The sequence below is a fragment of the Hordeum vulgare genome, chromosome 4H, assembly GCF_904849725.1.
Source record: "Hordeum vulgare subsp. vulgare chromosome 4H, MorexV3_pseudomolecules_assembly, whole genome shotgun sequence".
Taxonomy (NCBI): Eukaryota; Viridiplantae; Streptophyta; class Magnoliopsida; order Poales; family Poaceae; genus Hordeum; species Hordeum vulgare.
Genome location: NC_058521.1, coordinates 336,887,411 through 336,903,128, shown reverse-complemented (window position 1 = coordinate 336,903,128; position 15,718 = coordinate 336,887,411). Strand labels below are relative to the sequence as shown.

Sequence of the window (15,718 nt, the reverse complement as noted above, 5' to 3'; positions counted from 1 at the left end):
ACAGAGGCAAAACGCTCAAACCAGGCGCGGGGGGCTTGCTTAAGGCCATAGAGAGCGACGAAGACGGCATACCATGCCATCAGGAACAGAATACCCAGGTGGTGGTTGCATGTACACCTCCTCACGTAGCTCACCATTAAGAACGGCATTCTTAACATCAAGCTGAGATATAGACCAGTGGCGTGCAGAGGACACGTCAAGAAGTGTACGAACAGTGGTCATATGGGCCACAGGAGCAAAAGTCTCGTCATAATCATGACCATGCTCCTGCTGAAAACCACGAGGCACAAGACGAGTTTTGTGACGCTCAAGAGAACCATCGGAGCGAGTTTTAACCTTGTAGACGCACTTACAAGTGATGGGACGGACTCCGGGAGGAAGGGAAACAAGATCCCACGTACCAGTGCGTTCAAGAGCAGCAATCTCCTCTGCCATCGCAAACTGCCATTCAGGATGAGCAACAGCCTGACGATAAGAAGTTGGTTCAAGAACAGCAGCACCAGCGGTGGAAAATCCAAAGCGATCAACAGGCAGACGAGGACGAGAACGCAAACCATAAGTAGGCTGAGACGAGGATGACGACACATCCATAGAGGCATCCACAGGACGCGAACGACGAGTGTAACATTGAGGAAAAGATGGAACAATGGAAGGAGGAATCGCCAAGGTAGAATCGGGGGGTGGCGACGAAGAAGTCATCGGAGATGAAGGTGTAGAATCCGGTGACATGCTAGACGAGGAGACCGTGGAAGATGGTGGCGGCAAATTGACTAGAGGTGGAGAAGCAGAGGGAGCGGAACGAATAGGCAAAGGCTCGATGGGGGTGATAGGTGTGTCAGGAAAAGTGAGGAAAGAGATATCCTCCATGGAAAAGGTCGAGGAAGATGGGCGTGGGTAGAAAGGACGAGACTCATCGAAAGTAATATCCCGAGAGATACGCGTCCGACGACCGGTAGGATCCCAACAACGATAGCCCTTATGCTCATCACTATAGCCTAAGAAGACACACTCAACAGACCGAGCGGTCAGTTTGGTGCGTTCGCGAGGGGCAGGAAGAACATAGCAAACACAACCAAACAAGCGAAGCATCGAATAATCGGGAGAACGATCAAAAAGACGCTTGAAAGGAACACCACCCTGTAGAGCAGCGGAAGGCTGTAGATTGATGAGATAGGTGGAGGTGGAGACGGCTTCAGGCCAAGAATGAGGCGGGAGAGAGGCAGCAATCATCAATGCACGAGCCGTCTCAAGAAGATGACGATGCTTTCGCTTGGCCACGCCATTCTGAGCATGAGCACCAGGACACGAGAATTGAGAGAGAGTCCCTTGCTCAGCAAGAACACCACACAACATCTTAGAGATATACTCGCCAGCGGAGTCAGCATGAAACACACGAATGGGTGAAGAGAACTGAGTGTGAATGATGGCAGCAAAACGCTTATAAATAGACAACACCTACTACGAGAAGTCATGAAATAAAGCCATGTGTATCGAGAGAAGTCATCTATGAAAATAATATAGTATTTATGACCCCCTTTCGAAGCGAAGGGAGCTGGACCCCATACATTGGAATGGACTAAATCAAAAGGACGCTTAGACACTGACTCACTATGTGAATATGGTAACTGAATCTGCTTGCCAAGACGACAACCCTGACACTCTAAAGACACATCTCTTGAGACAGACCCCTGGAGACCTCGACGAACTAAAGACGACAAACGAGAACCACACAAATGACCAAGTCGATGATGCCACTGCTGGAAGGAACCAGTAGCGGAGGCGACTGAAGCGGAGGAGCTGGCGATAGTGGTGGCAGCGGAAGGAACATGAAGCCAGTCCAACTCCCAAAGACCCTGAGAATCACGGTGGCGAGGGCCAGTCCGAACCAGAGTGTGCGTGCGACGGTCCTGGACAGAACAAGAGTCATCGTCAAGGATGACGCGACAACCAGAATGAGTAAGTTGACCAGCAGAAAACAGATTCATGGTAAGTCGAGGAATATGAGCAATATCAGGAACAGAATAAGGAGTGATAAGATTGCCTCTACTAACGACAGAAAGAGGAGTACCATCAGCAGTGAGGACATAAACAGGAGAATCAAGCGATCGAAGAGAGGACAGAGTGGAAGAATGAGAAGACATGAAAAGAAGCTTCAGAGTCCATAACCCATGGGGATGTACCTGACTGTGTAGACGGTGGTTGCTTAGTGCGGGAAGCATCAGTCACAGAACCAGCAGTACCCGTCGAGGAAGAACCTGAAGCCGCGAGCAGATGCTTAAGTCTCAGAATATCCTGCTGAGTCAAAGCGATGGCGGAAGCTGTCAAGGTAGATGACGAAGTCCCTGAAGAGGATGATCGCGCCTTGCGCTGATGTTTCCTCTTCGTTTAGCACTGGGACTCAATATGACCATCATTGTTGCAGTAGCCGCAATGTGGACGGGGGCGACCCGAGCCTCCAGAAGGAGTGGGCAAGAGCGGCGGAGCACTCGAGCGAGAAGGGGTCGGTGCAGCAGGTGGCGTAGAAGGAGCCCCAGCAGCGAGCACAGAGGGAACCTCCAGCAAACCAGCACCACATAAGCGAGTCTCCTCAGCACGAATCTCAGAAAGCGCCTCCATGAGAGAAATACGGCCACGAGCAAACAACTGAGCACACCGGGCTCAAACTCTTTACGGAGCCGAGACAGGAACTCGTAGAGGCGATGAAACTCCAAATTGGCCTGGACAGCCTGGCAACAGGGGCAAGTACGACAACCAGCACTGCGGAGAGAATCAAGCTGGCGCCAGATAGCAGAACTCTGTGCATAGAAGTCATCAACAGTAGAGTCACCCTGCTGAAGAGCATGCTCCTGATGGACCACAGAGAGGTATAAGGCATCACCAGAGGGCTCATAGCGCTGACGAAGGCGGGTCCACATCTCAAATACAGTAGGAAGGCCCAGAAACTCAGAAGCAAACTGAGGCAGAACACTTGCAGTGGGAACATCGGCAGCACGAGCATCATCATCAAGCCACTGGATGTAAACAGACAGAGCACCATGATACGTCTGAAGAGCCTTCTCATAAGCCAAAACCTTCTCATCATAAGCACGGATAGCGGCCTCATCAGCAAGCTTAGCCGCATCCTTTGCGGCCTGAGTAGCATCCGTAGGAAGAGCCGGAGGGATCGGCGGAGTGGGAGCCACAGGAGGAACCGGACGTGGCGGACAACAGACCTCGCCAGAAAGAACACCCCATAGGCGGATGCCACGCATATGAATACACATGAAGCCAACGAACTCGGTGTAGTTAGAGCCATCAAAAATCACCGGGCAACGAGGAACAACAACATAATCCGATGTAGCAGACATTTTTTTTTGGATTTTTTTTTAAATATGGCCCTCAGCAGCAGCACGACGGGAGCGGAACCAGCGCAGTCGTCACGGGATCTAGCTTGGACCAGGAGACCAACGAGATCTGGCAGCAACCGAGGACCAGAAGACCAGACCACGATCTGGCAGAAACAGCACGGGATCTAGCTTTGACCAGGAGACCATGATCTAGCAGAAAATCTGAAGGAGCAGCCGGTGTGGACAGCGGCGGCTGTGGGATCTAGCTTTGACCAGGAAGCCTGATCTGGCAGAAACCCGAAGCAGCTACAGGTCGATCTGGCAGAAACCCGAAGCAGCTGCAGGTGTGGACGGCGGAGGCTGCGTGACGACGGGATCTGACTGCCAGTGAAGATCACGGGAGCAGCACCAGCAGTAGCACGAAGCCCCGACGGGAACAGCGCGGAATCAGCAGCAGCACGTCGGGAGCGGGTGCACGTCCAGTCGGCGATGCAGGAGACGAGGGCGGTGTAGCGACGGGAAGCTCTCCTTATGACGAGAGCTCGAGTTCCAGCGGGACTCGGGCACGAGATCGAGCAGAACTCGAGAAGAGAAGATTGGATCGGAAAGAGCACGAGTTGTTCGTGCAAAAAAAGAACCTAGGCTCTAATACCATGTTAGGAATAAGCAACTTGTATTACTATGAGGCCATAGGCCGATATATATACATGTACAGGTGGGACACTATATGCAGGAAACCCCTTAAAAGGGTACACGGCTATATAATATATACTCTAACAATTTGGACTTTTGGGTTCGTTGGCTAGTGCATGAAGCTTAACATGATATCACAGCGTACGGTCTGGAGTTCAAGTGTTGGCTTTTGCAATTTATCCAAAATTGCTGCTGCCCCCCTATGTGTCCACGTATATGCATCTTGAGCCATAGCGCCATACCTATGTCTATTCACGTGCTGGCTTCCCGCGTCAAGTCGTCACGTGAGAGGGGGTGTTGAAGTGTATATGTGGATTGCATAGCCTTTTCCATCAGTTGGACTTTTGGTTGTGTTGGCTAGTGCATGAAGTTTAATATGGTATCAAGGTCCAAGGTCTTGAGTTCAAGTCCTGGCTTTGGCAATTAATAAAAAAATTGATGTTCCCCCTTTGTGTCCATGTATAGTCCTCTTGAGCCATACATCTAAGTCTATCCACGTGCTGACTTTCTGAATCACACATGAGAGGGGGTGTTGAAGTATATATGTGGATTGCCTGGCCTAGCCCTTTCCATCAGTTCCGACTTTTAGTTGCGTTGGCTAGTGCATGAAACTTAACAATCCAGAGGAGGTTTTTGTCTGGCTATAGGCATGATAATCTGGCTACTGGATTCCAGCTGCCCATCTTCTCTCTTCTGTCTCCGCTTCCAAGCTTTGCTATTAGATGGTGTGGGCGTACTCTTGTGCTTGCACTCCTCCTCGACTCGCGTGAAGCTCAACTCAAACCTCTGCAATCTGCATGCATGAGGAAGGAGGTCAAGTAGTATACCACCCATGAGAGAACCAAGTAGACACGCATAAAGGATGGAATTCACCTTAGTACATGTGATGCGCGTGTCCATTGGCAATGGAGCCAAAGCCATGGTGATGACCCCAGGGTGCTCCACACCACTAGTTTTCTCAGTGGAGCCTGAGGTTTGTGTGAAGTGTTCAAATTCTTCTATTTGAATCTAAATGTGGAACGTAAATAAATTAAAATGATATTGGCAATAAACAAGAGATAACACCAGAACTATGCCAACGTCAAGGCATGAGGATGCCATTGTGGTTCTTAGTTATAAATTGACCCTCATTTTAATCATGGCGCTTCATGCAAATTCTGCAATTCGTATTGTTGGATAAATGTGCTGGAGTGCAGGATACCTCATTGTACTAAGACTATTATTTTGGCGGAACTAGCTCACATGATGCAAAGTATATGGCAAAAAGCATTTTACGGTGTGGCTTGGGAGTTCTTTCTCAGTTCGAGATTTTGTGTGCTTTTCCACGTATTCAGTGAGATAGCACAAATTATGCAATTCCATGCCGGTGTCCACGGATAAGCCATGTTTGTTTCCCCCCTTTTGTTTGGGTCCATTATTTTTTTGCTTCTGTAAATATGCTGTGAATATCTTTGTGCTCATTTTCTTTTAATATAGTAGTATACCCTTTTGTTTTGGGGCTCCTCTCCTGTTTTCCAGTTAGAAAAAGAAAGGCCATGCTAAAACTTACTTTGCTTGTCAAAAGAAATGTTTGGATGTGAAACAAGCCATGCCAAAAGCCCTTAAAGTTTTTGCTGACTTTGGTTCCCCTACCCTCTATTGATGCAGTTGCTTAGGGAGTATAACCACGTGCATCCTCAAGACGATGAAGAGGGGAAAATCTTTGCCAATTCAAGAGTACGATGATACTCTATTTTCCAGCTTTCTCCTACCATACCAATTGATGCACTGGTCACAATAACACCCCCCGCCACACACACACACACACATTCCTCCTCCTTTTAGTAGTATATATTTGTTGCTGTTTCCTGATACATGTTAAACCTTTTATGTTGTTACAAATGCAGAGTTCTCTACATCTAAATGTAGCTGCTTGCTACCGGAAGATGGGTGAGTACAGGAAGTCTATTGAAGCATGCAATAAGGTAAGTCACTGAAAGGAACTTGGGCGTAACTTCTCACGCCATGGGGTACTGGACCTGGTCTGATAGGTCTTTATTGGTTTCCATGTCTAGTTTGTTTGATTAGTTGAGTCGGCTCAAGTCTTCCCTAGCCTACTGCCAAGCTGCACTATAAAGCTACACAATTAACATGTACTCCCTCTGTCTGAAAATAAGTGTCTCAAGCTTAGTACAACTTTGTACTAAGTTAGTACAAAGTTGAGACACTTATTGTGGGATGGAGGGAGTAGTAATGAGGTATTGAAGAAATAAACAGAGAAAAGGGTGCATTTTTACTCCAGAACAGGTCTATCCCCAAGGCGTCAAGCCTAAACTCCCTTGCCCTTGTCCTCCTACAACCACGACTATCCCCTCCGTAATCTAGGTCGTGACAGTGGTACCACGAAAACAGCCACATGGCCCATTGGGTGAAGGCTGGATGGACCGGGTTGCGGGATCTAAAGGCCAAATGGACTTAGTTTTTCTCTACTCCCTCATGGATTGTAATTTTGCACTTCACCGCCTGAACTCCATTCAAGTCTGCTTCACTGATCCATCAGCCTCTGGAAGTATGGATTTGCACAAGGTTCACATCATGATCCTGCTGTTGTTCTTTGATTTACTTGTGTTTGAACAGGTACTTGATGCAAATCCTGTGCATGTCAAAGCTCTTTACCGCCGAGGAATGTCATACATGCTAGGTGGGGACTTTGATGATGCAAAGAACGATTTTGAGAAGGTTAGTGGCACCATGCTTCAGAATCATGTTTGATTGGTAGAGGCCTACTCTATATGTAATGGCATCGCTTCATTAGATGGTAACCATCGACAAGTCCTCAGAGCCTGATGCTACAGCGGCCCTTGTTAAACTTAAGCAGAAGGAACAGGTATGCAACAACACATGCATGAACTCATAGCGTTTAAAGTTTGTAACTAACAGTTTATGCACAAACATAGGAAATTGAAAAGAAGGCAAGGAAGCAGTTCAAAGGACTATTTGACAAGAAGCCAGGAGAGATATCTGAAGTTGGTGTGGAATCCAAGAATGGTGGCGACACGGCAGGGTCTGGTGAGGCAGTGACAAGTAGGGATAGAGATGGAAGCGGGAAGTCTAGTCCTCTGAGTTCGGAATCAGATCATGTCTTTGATGAAGAGAGGCCAGGACTTATTGACCGCATCTGGCCTTCTGCGAGGCGGATTTTCTCCTCCCTTGGTCTGAACAGGTGCACAATACTCTGAGCAGGCATCAGTGACGAGAGATGTAGTTGTAAACAAGGATTTTTTCCCCACAAATACAGCTCTCAATTATACAGAACTAATCTTGAATAATTATGAAAATCGTACCAACATATATGGACTGGTGTGATAATAAAAAATCGTGAGGAAGCACCGGCTGTTGTAACAGTGAAAATTGATTTCCGTTTGTGCCTGCTAAAGCATTGTTGAACCGAAGTCATGTATGCTTTCCTTTACTTTGTTTATTTACTTTTGCTTGAAGCAAAATAGATACCGTGACCATTTCTGTACACTAGTAACTGTGCATTGTAACACACGTCTGGTTAGAGCAACTCTAACGCGCTGGTCCAAACGGCCGACACTTTTGTTCGTTTGGACAGCCCCGACACTTTTGTTCGTTTGGACAGTTGTCCGTTGGGCGTCCGTTCTGTTTAAGATTTAAATTGATAGCGTGTCGAGCGCCTGTGACCCACAAGCCATCCTTTTTCAATAAATATACATACATTTTGTATTATTTGACAAGCAGACATATAAAAAATAACATAGTTTCACAATCAAATAAATAAGTATAGTTTTACAAACAGAATAAAAATTAAATTGTCTTAAATACATATGAAAAAGATACATCTATTGGTTGCCAATATGAGTCCACATATGCTCAACGAAATCATTCTGTAGTTGCATGTGAGTTTCAATCACGCATTTCATAATGAAATTGGATGAACTGTTCAAACATTGCCGCTTTTCATGCTCATGCACAACATTCTCATATTAAAACTGAAACCCTTGATCGTATATACATACCGGACGTTCATCTTCTATGTTCATATTATGCATAATTATACAAGCTGTCATCACCTCCCACAACTGCTTGTGCTTCAAGTCTTAGCAGGGTACTGAACGATGCCTCATAGAGATTGTAAAACACCAGACACGCTCGACGTCCTTCCTAGCACTCTCTTGCTCTTGGGCAAAATCCCCCCCCCCTCCTAGCACTCTCTTGCTCTTGGGCAAATCTTTTCCTCTTCTCTCCGGCAGAGTCGGAGATTGTCTTTCACTATAGTGGTCCACTCAAGATAGATACCGTCAGCCAGGTAGCATCGTTTGTCATAGTTGTGGCCGTTGATGGTAACATTCACCGGTGAGGTGTTGCCTTCCACAAGCCTTGCAAACACCGACGAGCGTTGAAGCACGCTGATATCATTATGTGATCCGGCCATGTCGAAAAAAGGTGTCAGATCCAGAGATCTTGTGAGGCCACGGCCTCAAGTATGATAGTGCAAGCCCTGACATGGCCCTTATACTGCCCATGCCAAGCGGTAGGGCAGTTCTTCCACTTCTAGTGCATGCAGTCTATGAGATCATGGGGCACTCCGTGCACAAGCAGTCAAATGGCTGCAATGCATTTCTAATCAGATGAGAAGCCAATCTTTCCAAGGACGTCCTCTTTGCGCTTGAAATAGTTATCGTATCCGACCACCCCCTCTCTAATACGGTTGAAAACATGCCTAGCCATACGGAAACGTCACCAGAATTTCTGATGTTTGAACAGCGGGTTGGTTGTATCAAAGTAGTCCTTCCAAAGAAGGAAATGACCGCCCTCTCGGTTACGTTTCAACGCTGGAAGGTATTCCGAGATCGAGCCACGGAACAACGACCGCTCGCTATTAAGGTGGCGATGGACCAACACAACAACCAAGATCTCCTCCTTATCATTAGACGAAGAATCGTCGTATTCGCAAAGGAAATTGTAGAAAATGAACTCGTGGGCGGAGTCCATTTTGTACCTTGGCAAACTGTCAAACAACTTGTGGGCGTCGTCGAAGGAGCTGGCCGACGAAGTGACGCATGCCTCCCTTGGACCAGGTGGCTAGCCTGGAGAAGTCCCGGCGGTAAGACAGTGGTGGTGGCGAGGTGGCGACGTTGGAGGGAGGTGTGTCGACACCGACAAATGGCTGGAGGCGACGACGTGGAGGAGGCGGGCGAGGGTTTGCTGCCAATATGGGTGGGAGAGGATGACCAATGTGCCACCGACTAACAGGCTCGGGGGAGGAGTAGGCGGGCGCTGCGCGTCCGTCTCGTATCCGCGCCGACGCAAACCAGGCTATAAAACGGGCCGAGAATGGGTCGACATGCTGACGAAAAGCGGACGCGCGTCCGTTTGGGTCGGCGCGTTGGGCATACTTTTGTGTCCACCGCGACCCAAGCGCACGCGCGCACATGAAATGGGTCGGCGTGTTGGAGTTTCTCTTAGAATTTAGAATGAATATGCAAAGCGCGTCCCAACCGCCGCTATGTGTCGCGTTCTCGATGCTTCCTTTGGATTCTGTTTTTAATTTTTAATTTTTTCACAAGAGTTATTGGTGTTTTAGATGTTTTTTTGTTTTTCAGCTTTTTGTTTTTCACATGTTTTTCTTAGCTTTTTGATGGATATTTTTTGCACGGAAAATGCCTCTTGAAAAACGGGAAAACATTTTTTCTTTCTTTCGTGAGAGCCACGGACGTGTCTCTTGAAAATAAAAAAACACGTTGAAGACGGTCGTGTTAGTTTTGATGAAATTTTCACGTGTCTTTTCTAGTTTTCTGATTTAACTGATATTCATGGACACCTCATTTCTTCACATGCAAAATGGGTCGAAGAGTGGGTCTAAACCTCTTACAGCAGGACCTACATATGCAAGACCAAATTATTAAAAATCTAAATATTAGCATGGTTTTCCTGCAATTGAACAATAATGTACTATTAGCCAAAGGATCATGTATGCATGTGCAAACCTCGATGATTAACTTCCATGTCTCCCATTGTTCCCCTGCAACGTATCCGTGCAACATATAAAAGATAGATATTCATCCTGTTAAGTGAGATTTGTCATACTACTAGCAAAATATGTTAATAAAAATATATACATTGTAGATCCAATAGATTAATTTGGGCCACATGGAAACACGAGTTATCTAAACCAAGTGCGCCAAGAACTAGGAAATATAGCGATTGTATATGTTTTACATGCATTTAGTACATTCCAATTCGAACATGCATAACAATACAAAATTATACCCACAACAATCGAACATCACATTACAGAGTTGAAACAAACAATTAAATGATAACCACAACAAATAAATCAAATAGTTAACTAAGCACTACATTGCATAATAGAACATACTAGAAGATCATTTTTCATAGAAGCATTACATTGGACAATTCACTAGAATTTCTAAAGAAAAGACAGGAGTAGCACATGCAACAGGTGAACTGAACATGCTTAATCGGTGTAGCTAGCTGAACATAGGTCTTCAGTAAGCTAAAAAAGCTATTCCTCATCATTGGAGATATCGATGACGATGGGCTCCTTAAACCTGGAAGAGGGTGAGGTCTAATACATCTCCATTGTATCGATAATTTAGTATTCATGCCATATTTATCTATGTTTACAATAATTTTATATGGTTTTGATGCATTTTATATGATTTAACTAGAACTAACCCGAACTGATGTTGTTTTCAGCAGAATTGTCGTGGTGTTATTTTTATGCAGAAAATAGAAGTTCTCGGAATTGCGTGAAACTATTTGACGATTTTTTGGAAAATATGAGAAATACCAGAGTGAAGAACCATCGGAGGTGGGCACGTTCTGGGCACAAGCGAAGAGGGCACGCCCACCCCCTGGGTGCGTCCTGATAGCTTGTGGGCCCCTCGTGGCTCCGGTTAGTATGATTCCAATGCTGAAAAATCCTATATATATACGTGTGTGTGTGTGTGTGTTTTGAAACCCTCAGAAATTAACCTAGAACTCCCGCTGCGCCGCCATAAGCCTACCGAAGAAAAATCATCTAGATACTTGTTCCGGTACCCTGACGGAGGGGTAATCATCATCGGAGGCGATATTCATCATCCCGGCGGTGTCCATGACGAGGAGGGGGTAGTTCACCCTCGGGGCTGAGGGTATGTACCAGTAACTATGTGTTTAATCTCTCTCTCTCTATGTGTGTGTGTGTGTGTGTGTATGTGTGTGTGTGTGTATGTGTGTGTCTCGTGTTCTTGAGATGGCACGATCTTGATGTATCACGGTCCTTGTTAATATAGTTGAATCATATGGTGTTCTTCCCTTGCTATCTTGATGAATTGAATCTTTCCCTTTGAGATTTTATTATGTCGAACTGAATATTGGATTTGAGATCACTTGATGTATGTCTTCCATGTGGATACCCATGGTGACAATGGGGTGCTCTATTGATTCACTTCATACATGTTTTGGTACTCAACTTACGGATTCTCGTGTTGACATTGTGGTAGTCTATGCATATTGGTTGATACACGTTCTTGTCCTACTTTTTCTAATAGAAATCTTGGGGTACTTCTTGAAGTTATTTTGCATCGATTGAGTATGATGAATCTGAAATTGTTTGATGCATATCGTATAATTGACTCACTCATACTTGTGGTAACATTGGACTATCTAGGTGACATTAGAGTAGATTGATGCGTATCACATGGTGTTAGTCTAGTACAAACACTAGGGCTGTTTGTGGCACTTATGGGAATAGCTCAAAAGATTGATCATAAAGATGGTTCTACTACCTACAGCAATTTCATCTTATGTTCTTCGCTACTTATGAACTTTGGCGTGATTCTTTGTCGCACATTGAGGGATGATATATGATTCTATTATGTTAGCATTGTTGAGATACTGTACTAGTGAAAGGATGAACCCTAGGCCTTATTTGCAAGCATTGATATACCGTGTTGCTCGATGTTTACTACTTGTTACCTTGCTTTTTTATACTTTTAGATTAGAAAAACCTATATCTGCCATCCATATTGCACTTGTATCACCATCTCTTCGCTGAACTAGTGCACCTATACAGTTTACCATTGTATTGGTGTGTTGTGGACACAAGAGATTTCTTGTATTTGATTGTAGTGTTGTTTGAGAGATACCATCTTCATCCTACACCTCCCACGGATAGATAGACCTTAGGTCATCCACTTGAGGGAAAATTCCTACTAACCTATAAAACTCTTCTAAAAGAATAAATTTGCGTAGTAGACATCAAGCTCTTTTCTGGTGCTGTTGTCGTGGAGGTGGGTGCTTGAAGGTATATCTTTAGATCTTGCAATTAAATCTTTTAGTTTCTTGCTTTCACTAGTTTGGTTTATAAAAACAAAACTACAAAAAATGGAATTGAGGTCACTACAAGAAATATGCTCATACTTGACGTTTTTTAAAATGTCGTTGATGAATTCGTCATAAATCTACGACGATTTCATCCGAGATTGTCGTAAGCCGTTTGAGGGGATCAAATCTACATATAAATTACGACGATGTGAGTCAAAAACATCGTAACCGCATAAGATGAGATCGTCATAATTTTTATGACGATTATAAAAACATCGTAACACGATGTAACATAATTTTTATGACGATTATAAAAACATCGTAAAATGTATTGATTTTTTTTCATCTTACTTTTCTGTTGGCTATTTTTTTTCATCTTACTTTTCTGTTGGCTATTTTTTTCCATCTTACTTTTATATTGGGCTTGCTAATGGGCTTGTTTGTGGATACAAATTGGTCCTCATCCATAAAATATGGTCTAACTGTATTAAAAAATTGGATATATATTTACAAGTTTGTTTGAAAAATTGCAGAGATTAGGTCCAATTTTTATATACATGACCGTCAAGGAACCTCACGGAGGATAAGAAGAGCCAGCCAACCAATGAAACGCGAGGAACCTCCTCCACACGGATCACTCCACGAGACGCGATCTGAACCATGCATCACGCGCCCATCCAACGGTGGAGCATCTCTCGAGAAGCCAAACCCTACCTATCCGATCGAGACACCCCACCCCTCACACACAGCCACACACTCCTTCCTCGTCCCCATCTCTCTCCCGCACGAACCCCTCTGGCCGCCGCCACCAACGGCGCCCTGATCCAGGCGACCTTCGGTGGGGATAGACGGTGCCAAGCACACGCCATGATCCCCTTGCCTCTGCTCCTTCCCTATCCCATGCTTCTTCCCACCCGTGCTCCCAAGCCGAACTCTACCCGCGCGTGCGATCCCGCGGCCGCCCCGATCTGCGAGATGTGACGCGCAGGGGAAGAGGAGGTTTCCCCGATCTGGCGCGCGACAGGGAGCCTGCCGCCTGACGCGGCTGGGCGAGGGCCCCCTCCGATGCGGGGCGGACCGCCGAGGCCCAAATCTGAGATGGCCGATGGCGGCGAGGAGGGGAATGCGGTGGCGCCGAGGGGCTTCTGGCAGCGCAGGGGCGCGGTGTTGTCAACTCCTCCGTCCTCGGCAAGGACGACGGCGTCTCCTTTCATGTCGTCTCCAACCACCGTAGTAAGCACTCGCCTCAGTTGTTTCTTCAATGCGCCGTAGTAGTCACACCGAGCTACGCCCGCGAGATGGAGCGCCTCTCCGCCAAGGAGTCCCTCCTCCTTGCCGTGAGCCTCCCCCTCTCCCGTTCCCCTTGCTCGCGGAACGAATGGCCATGGCCTGCCCCGTACTGGTCCATACGAACCGTATCCACTGCCCAGTGCAGCTGTCGATCTGATTATTAGTTTCTCAATAAGCCGATTGTGCTTAGCGACACTCAGTTTTTGCACGGCCATCGATTTGATTGACGAGTGGACGCCTAAATTTTCTAGAGCCCATCGAATCATGAGCTTATTAGTATTCGTGTCTGCGTGTTGACAGTTGGGTTCTGCATTCACGGTTTGGGCATGTATGTAAATTGCTGCCCGTTTCAGTTCAGGGACTCTGGAGGCTTCGAATCCTTTGTTGGCGGCAAGACCACGGAGATGCAGAAGATCGACGTTGATGAGCGCATCGTCGGCCTCGAACGCCTCAACCCCACTCCTCGACCCACAACGTAAGTGCTGTAGCTTTAGAGATGTATCATGTGCTGTGGCTTGCTTGAGTAGCTATCATGATAAGATGAATATGATATTATGATATTCACTTTAGGAATTAATCGCTTTAATTCATCTCCCAACATGAGGAACTCCCAACATTTCTGACTGAAATAGTTATGCTGTATGGACATTCTGTTGGTCCTTGTTCATTAACCGTATGTTTCACTTTTTAGATCAACCTATCTGGAAGGTCGATGGAACATCGAATGGTTCGGTGATAGCAGTCCTGAATCCTTTGCCTCCAAGCTTTTGTTTGAGTACGCCACTATTTCTGGATCATTTTAATTAGAGCTCTCCTTACTTTGTTCTCAATTGCTTATTCCGATTTATGCTCATTGGTTTATGCTTATTGTCAGCGTCTCTTCATAGTTAACCAGCCGTGGATTTGTCTACATGTGGTTGTAGGAAGGAATCAAGTTTCAAATCTTCATTAATTCTTTGAACCAAAAGGTTCGATTGCATGGGTATTGATTTTTTTAGGATAGTCATGACTACTGAGTTTATGTAGAGTTTGATCTTTTTTAGGGTAATATAGAGATTGATTTTTTGAGTGTTAGTCTAGAGATTATAGGGAGCCATAGATCACACGCACCTCTGGAAAATTCAAGATTGAAGTGTGGACTCTATACATGGGCCTCCATGCTCTTTTTCAATAGCAAGTACTACAACACATCCAAAACACTTATGAGCTCTTGGTCAGGCATGACTTTGTGGGAGTTCTTGTCTGACCCGCGTTGCGGCAAAACAGAAGCCGCGTGCCCATTCTAGGTAGCGGCGCATTGTAGCGACTAGTAAACAGAAGAAACAAGGTCGAGCCATGTGTCATTTAAAATAATCTCCCTTCCCTATTAATCCACCCTCGCCCTGCATCACTGAACGCACAACCATGCCGTGTGATCGCTGGCTCTCCTACACATGCGTTTCAGTTTTCCTCTTGGCGTTGTTGCCACTGGCTTCAGCTCCAAAAAAAAGACGATATGTTTCCTATCTATAGGATAGCCGGTGCATAGCTTGGGACTCCTGTAGATTATGTATTTATGTACAGCAACACAAAAACGTAGTTTGAAGAGAACGTCATACGCAGCGGTTCACATCGAGTTTGAGTTTGATCAGCTGCTTCGACCTCGTTCCCTGTAAGCTCACAGCTTGTTTGAAGCACTGATGCGGCTCTGCTACTCATCACAGTCCGAACAAGAAAGTTGCTGCTGCATCGAACCAGATTATTTTCCTGCAAAAGGGAAAGTGAGAATGATCTAAATATTATTCTACCGAGTGAATAACAATATTCGCCTTTCCAAGCTAGCAGTGGGTGGCACTGATCATTCCTCCCTGAACCCTCGGTTTTTCTGTTGGTACAACTAAGAATCCGCGTTGCGGGTCCAAGCAAGCAGTTACACGTATTATGTTTCCAAATTTTGGCGGCCGGAGCAAAGTCATCAACCAATGCAATCTTCCGGTCATTATTTGTTTATCTGAATCACTCACTGTAACTCGTACTACTTGTGTCTGTCTGAAGCTTCATTCAGTAATACACATGGGGAATTCCAAGCTAATTTT

At 45.8% G+C, this 15,718-nt stretch overlaps 1 protein-coding gene across 2 annotated transcripts in view; it reads left to right on the top strand.

The window, feature by feature from the left end:
- Positions 1–7,450, top strand: part of LOC123448584 (peptidyl-prolyl cis-trans isomerase PASTICCINO1) — a 60,651-nt gene extending 53,201 nt beyond the window's left edge. Inside the window, exons 16-20 of one of the 2 annotated variants that reach the window (XM_045125537.1) lie at positions 5,667–5,735; positions 5,906–5,983; positions 6,636–6,737; positions 6,877–6,885; positions 6,956–7,450. In XM_045125537.1, coding sequence (XP_044981472.1) covers positions 5,667–5,735; positions 5,906–5,983; positions 6,636–6,737; positions 6,877–6,885; positions 6,956–7,237 — 540 coding nt within the window. In that variant the 3' untranslated portion in view covers positions 7,238–7,450. Of the gene's footprint in view, positions 1–5,666; positions 5,736–5,905; positions 5,984–6,635; positions 6,738–6,813; positions 6,886–6,955 lie in introns of both variants that reach the window. The other variant, XM_045125536.1, reaches the window with a different exon arrangement.
- Positions 7,451–15,718: the final 8,268 nt, after the last annotated feature.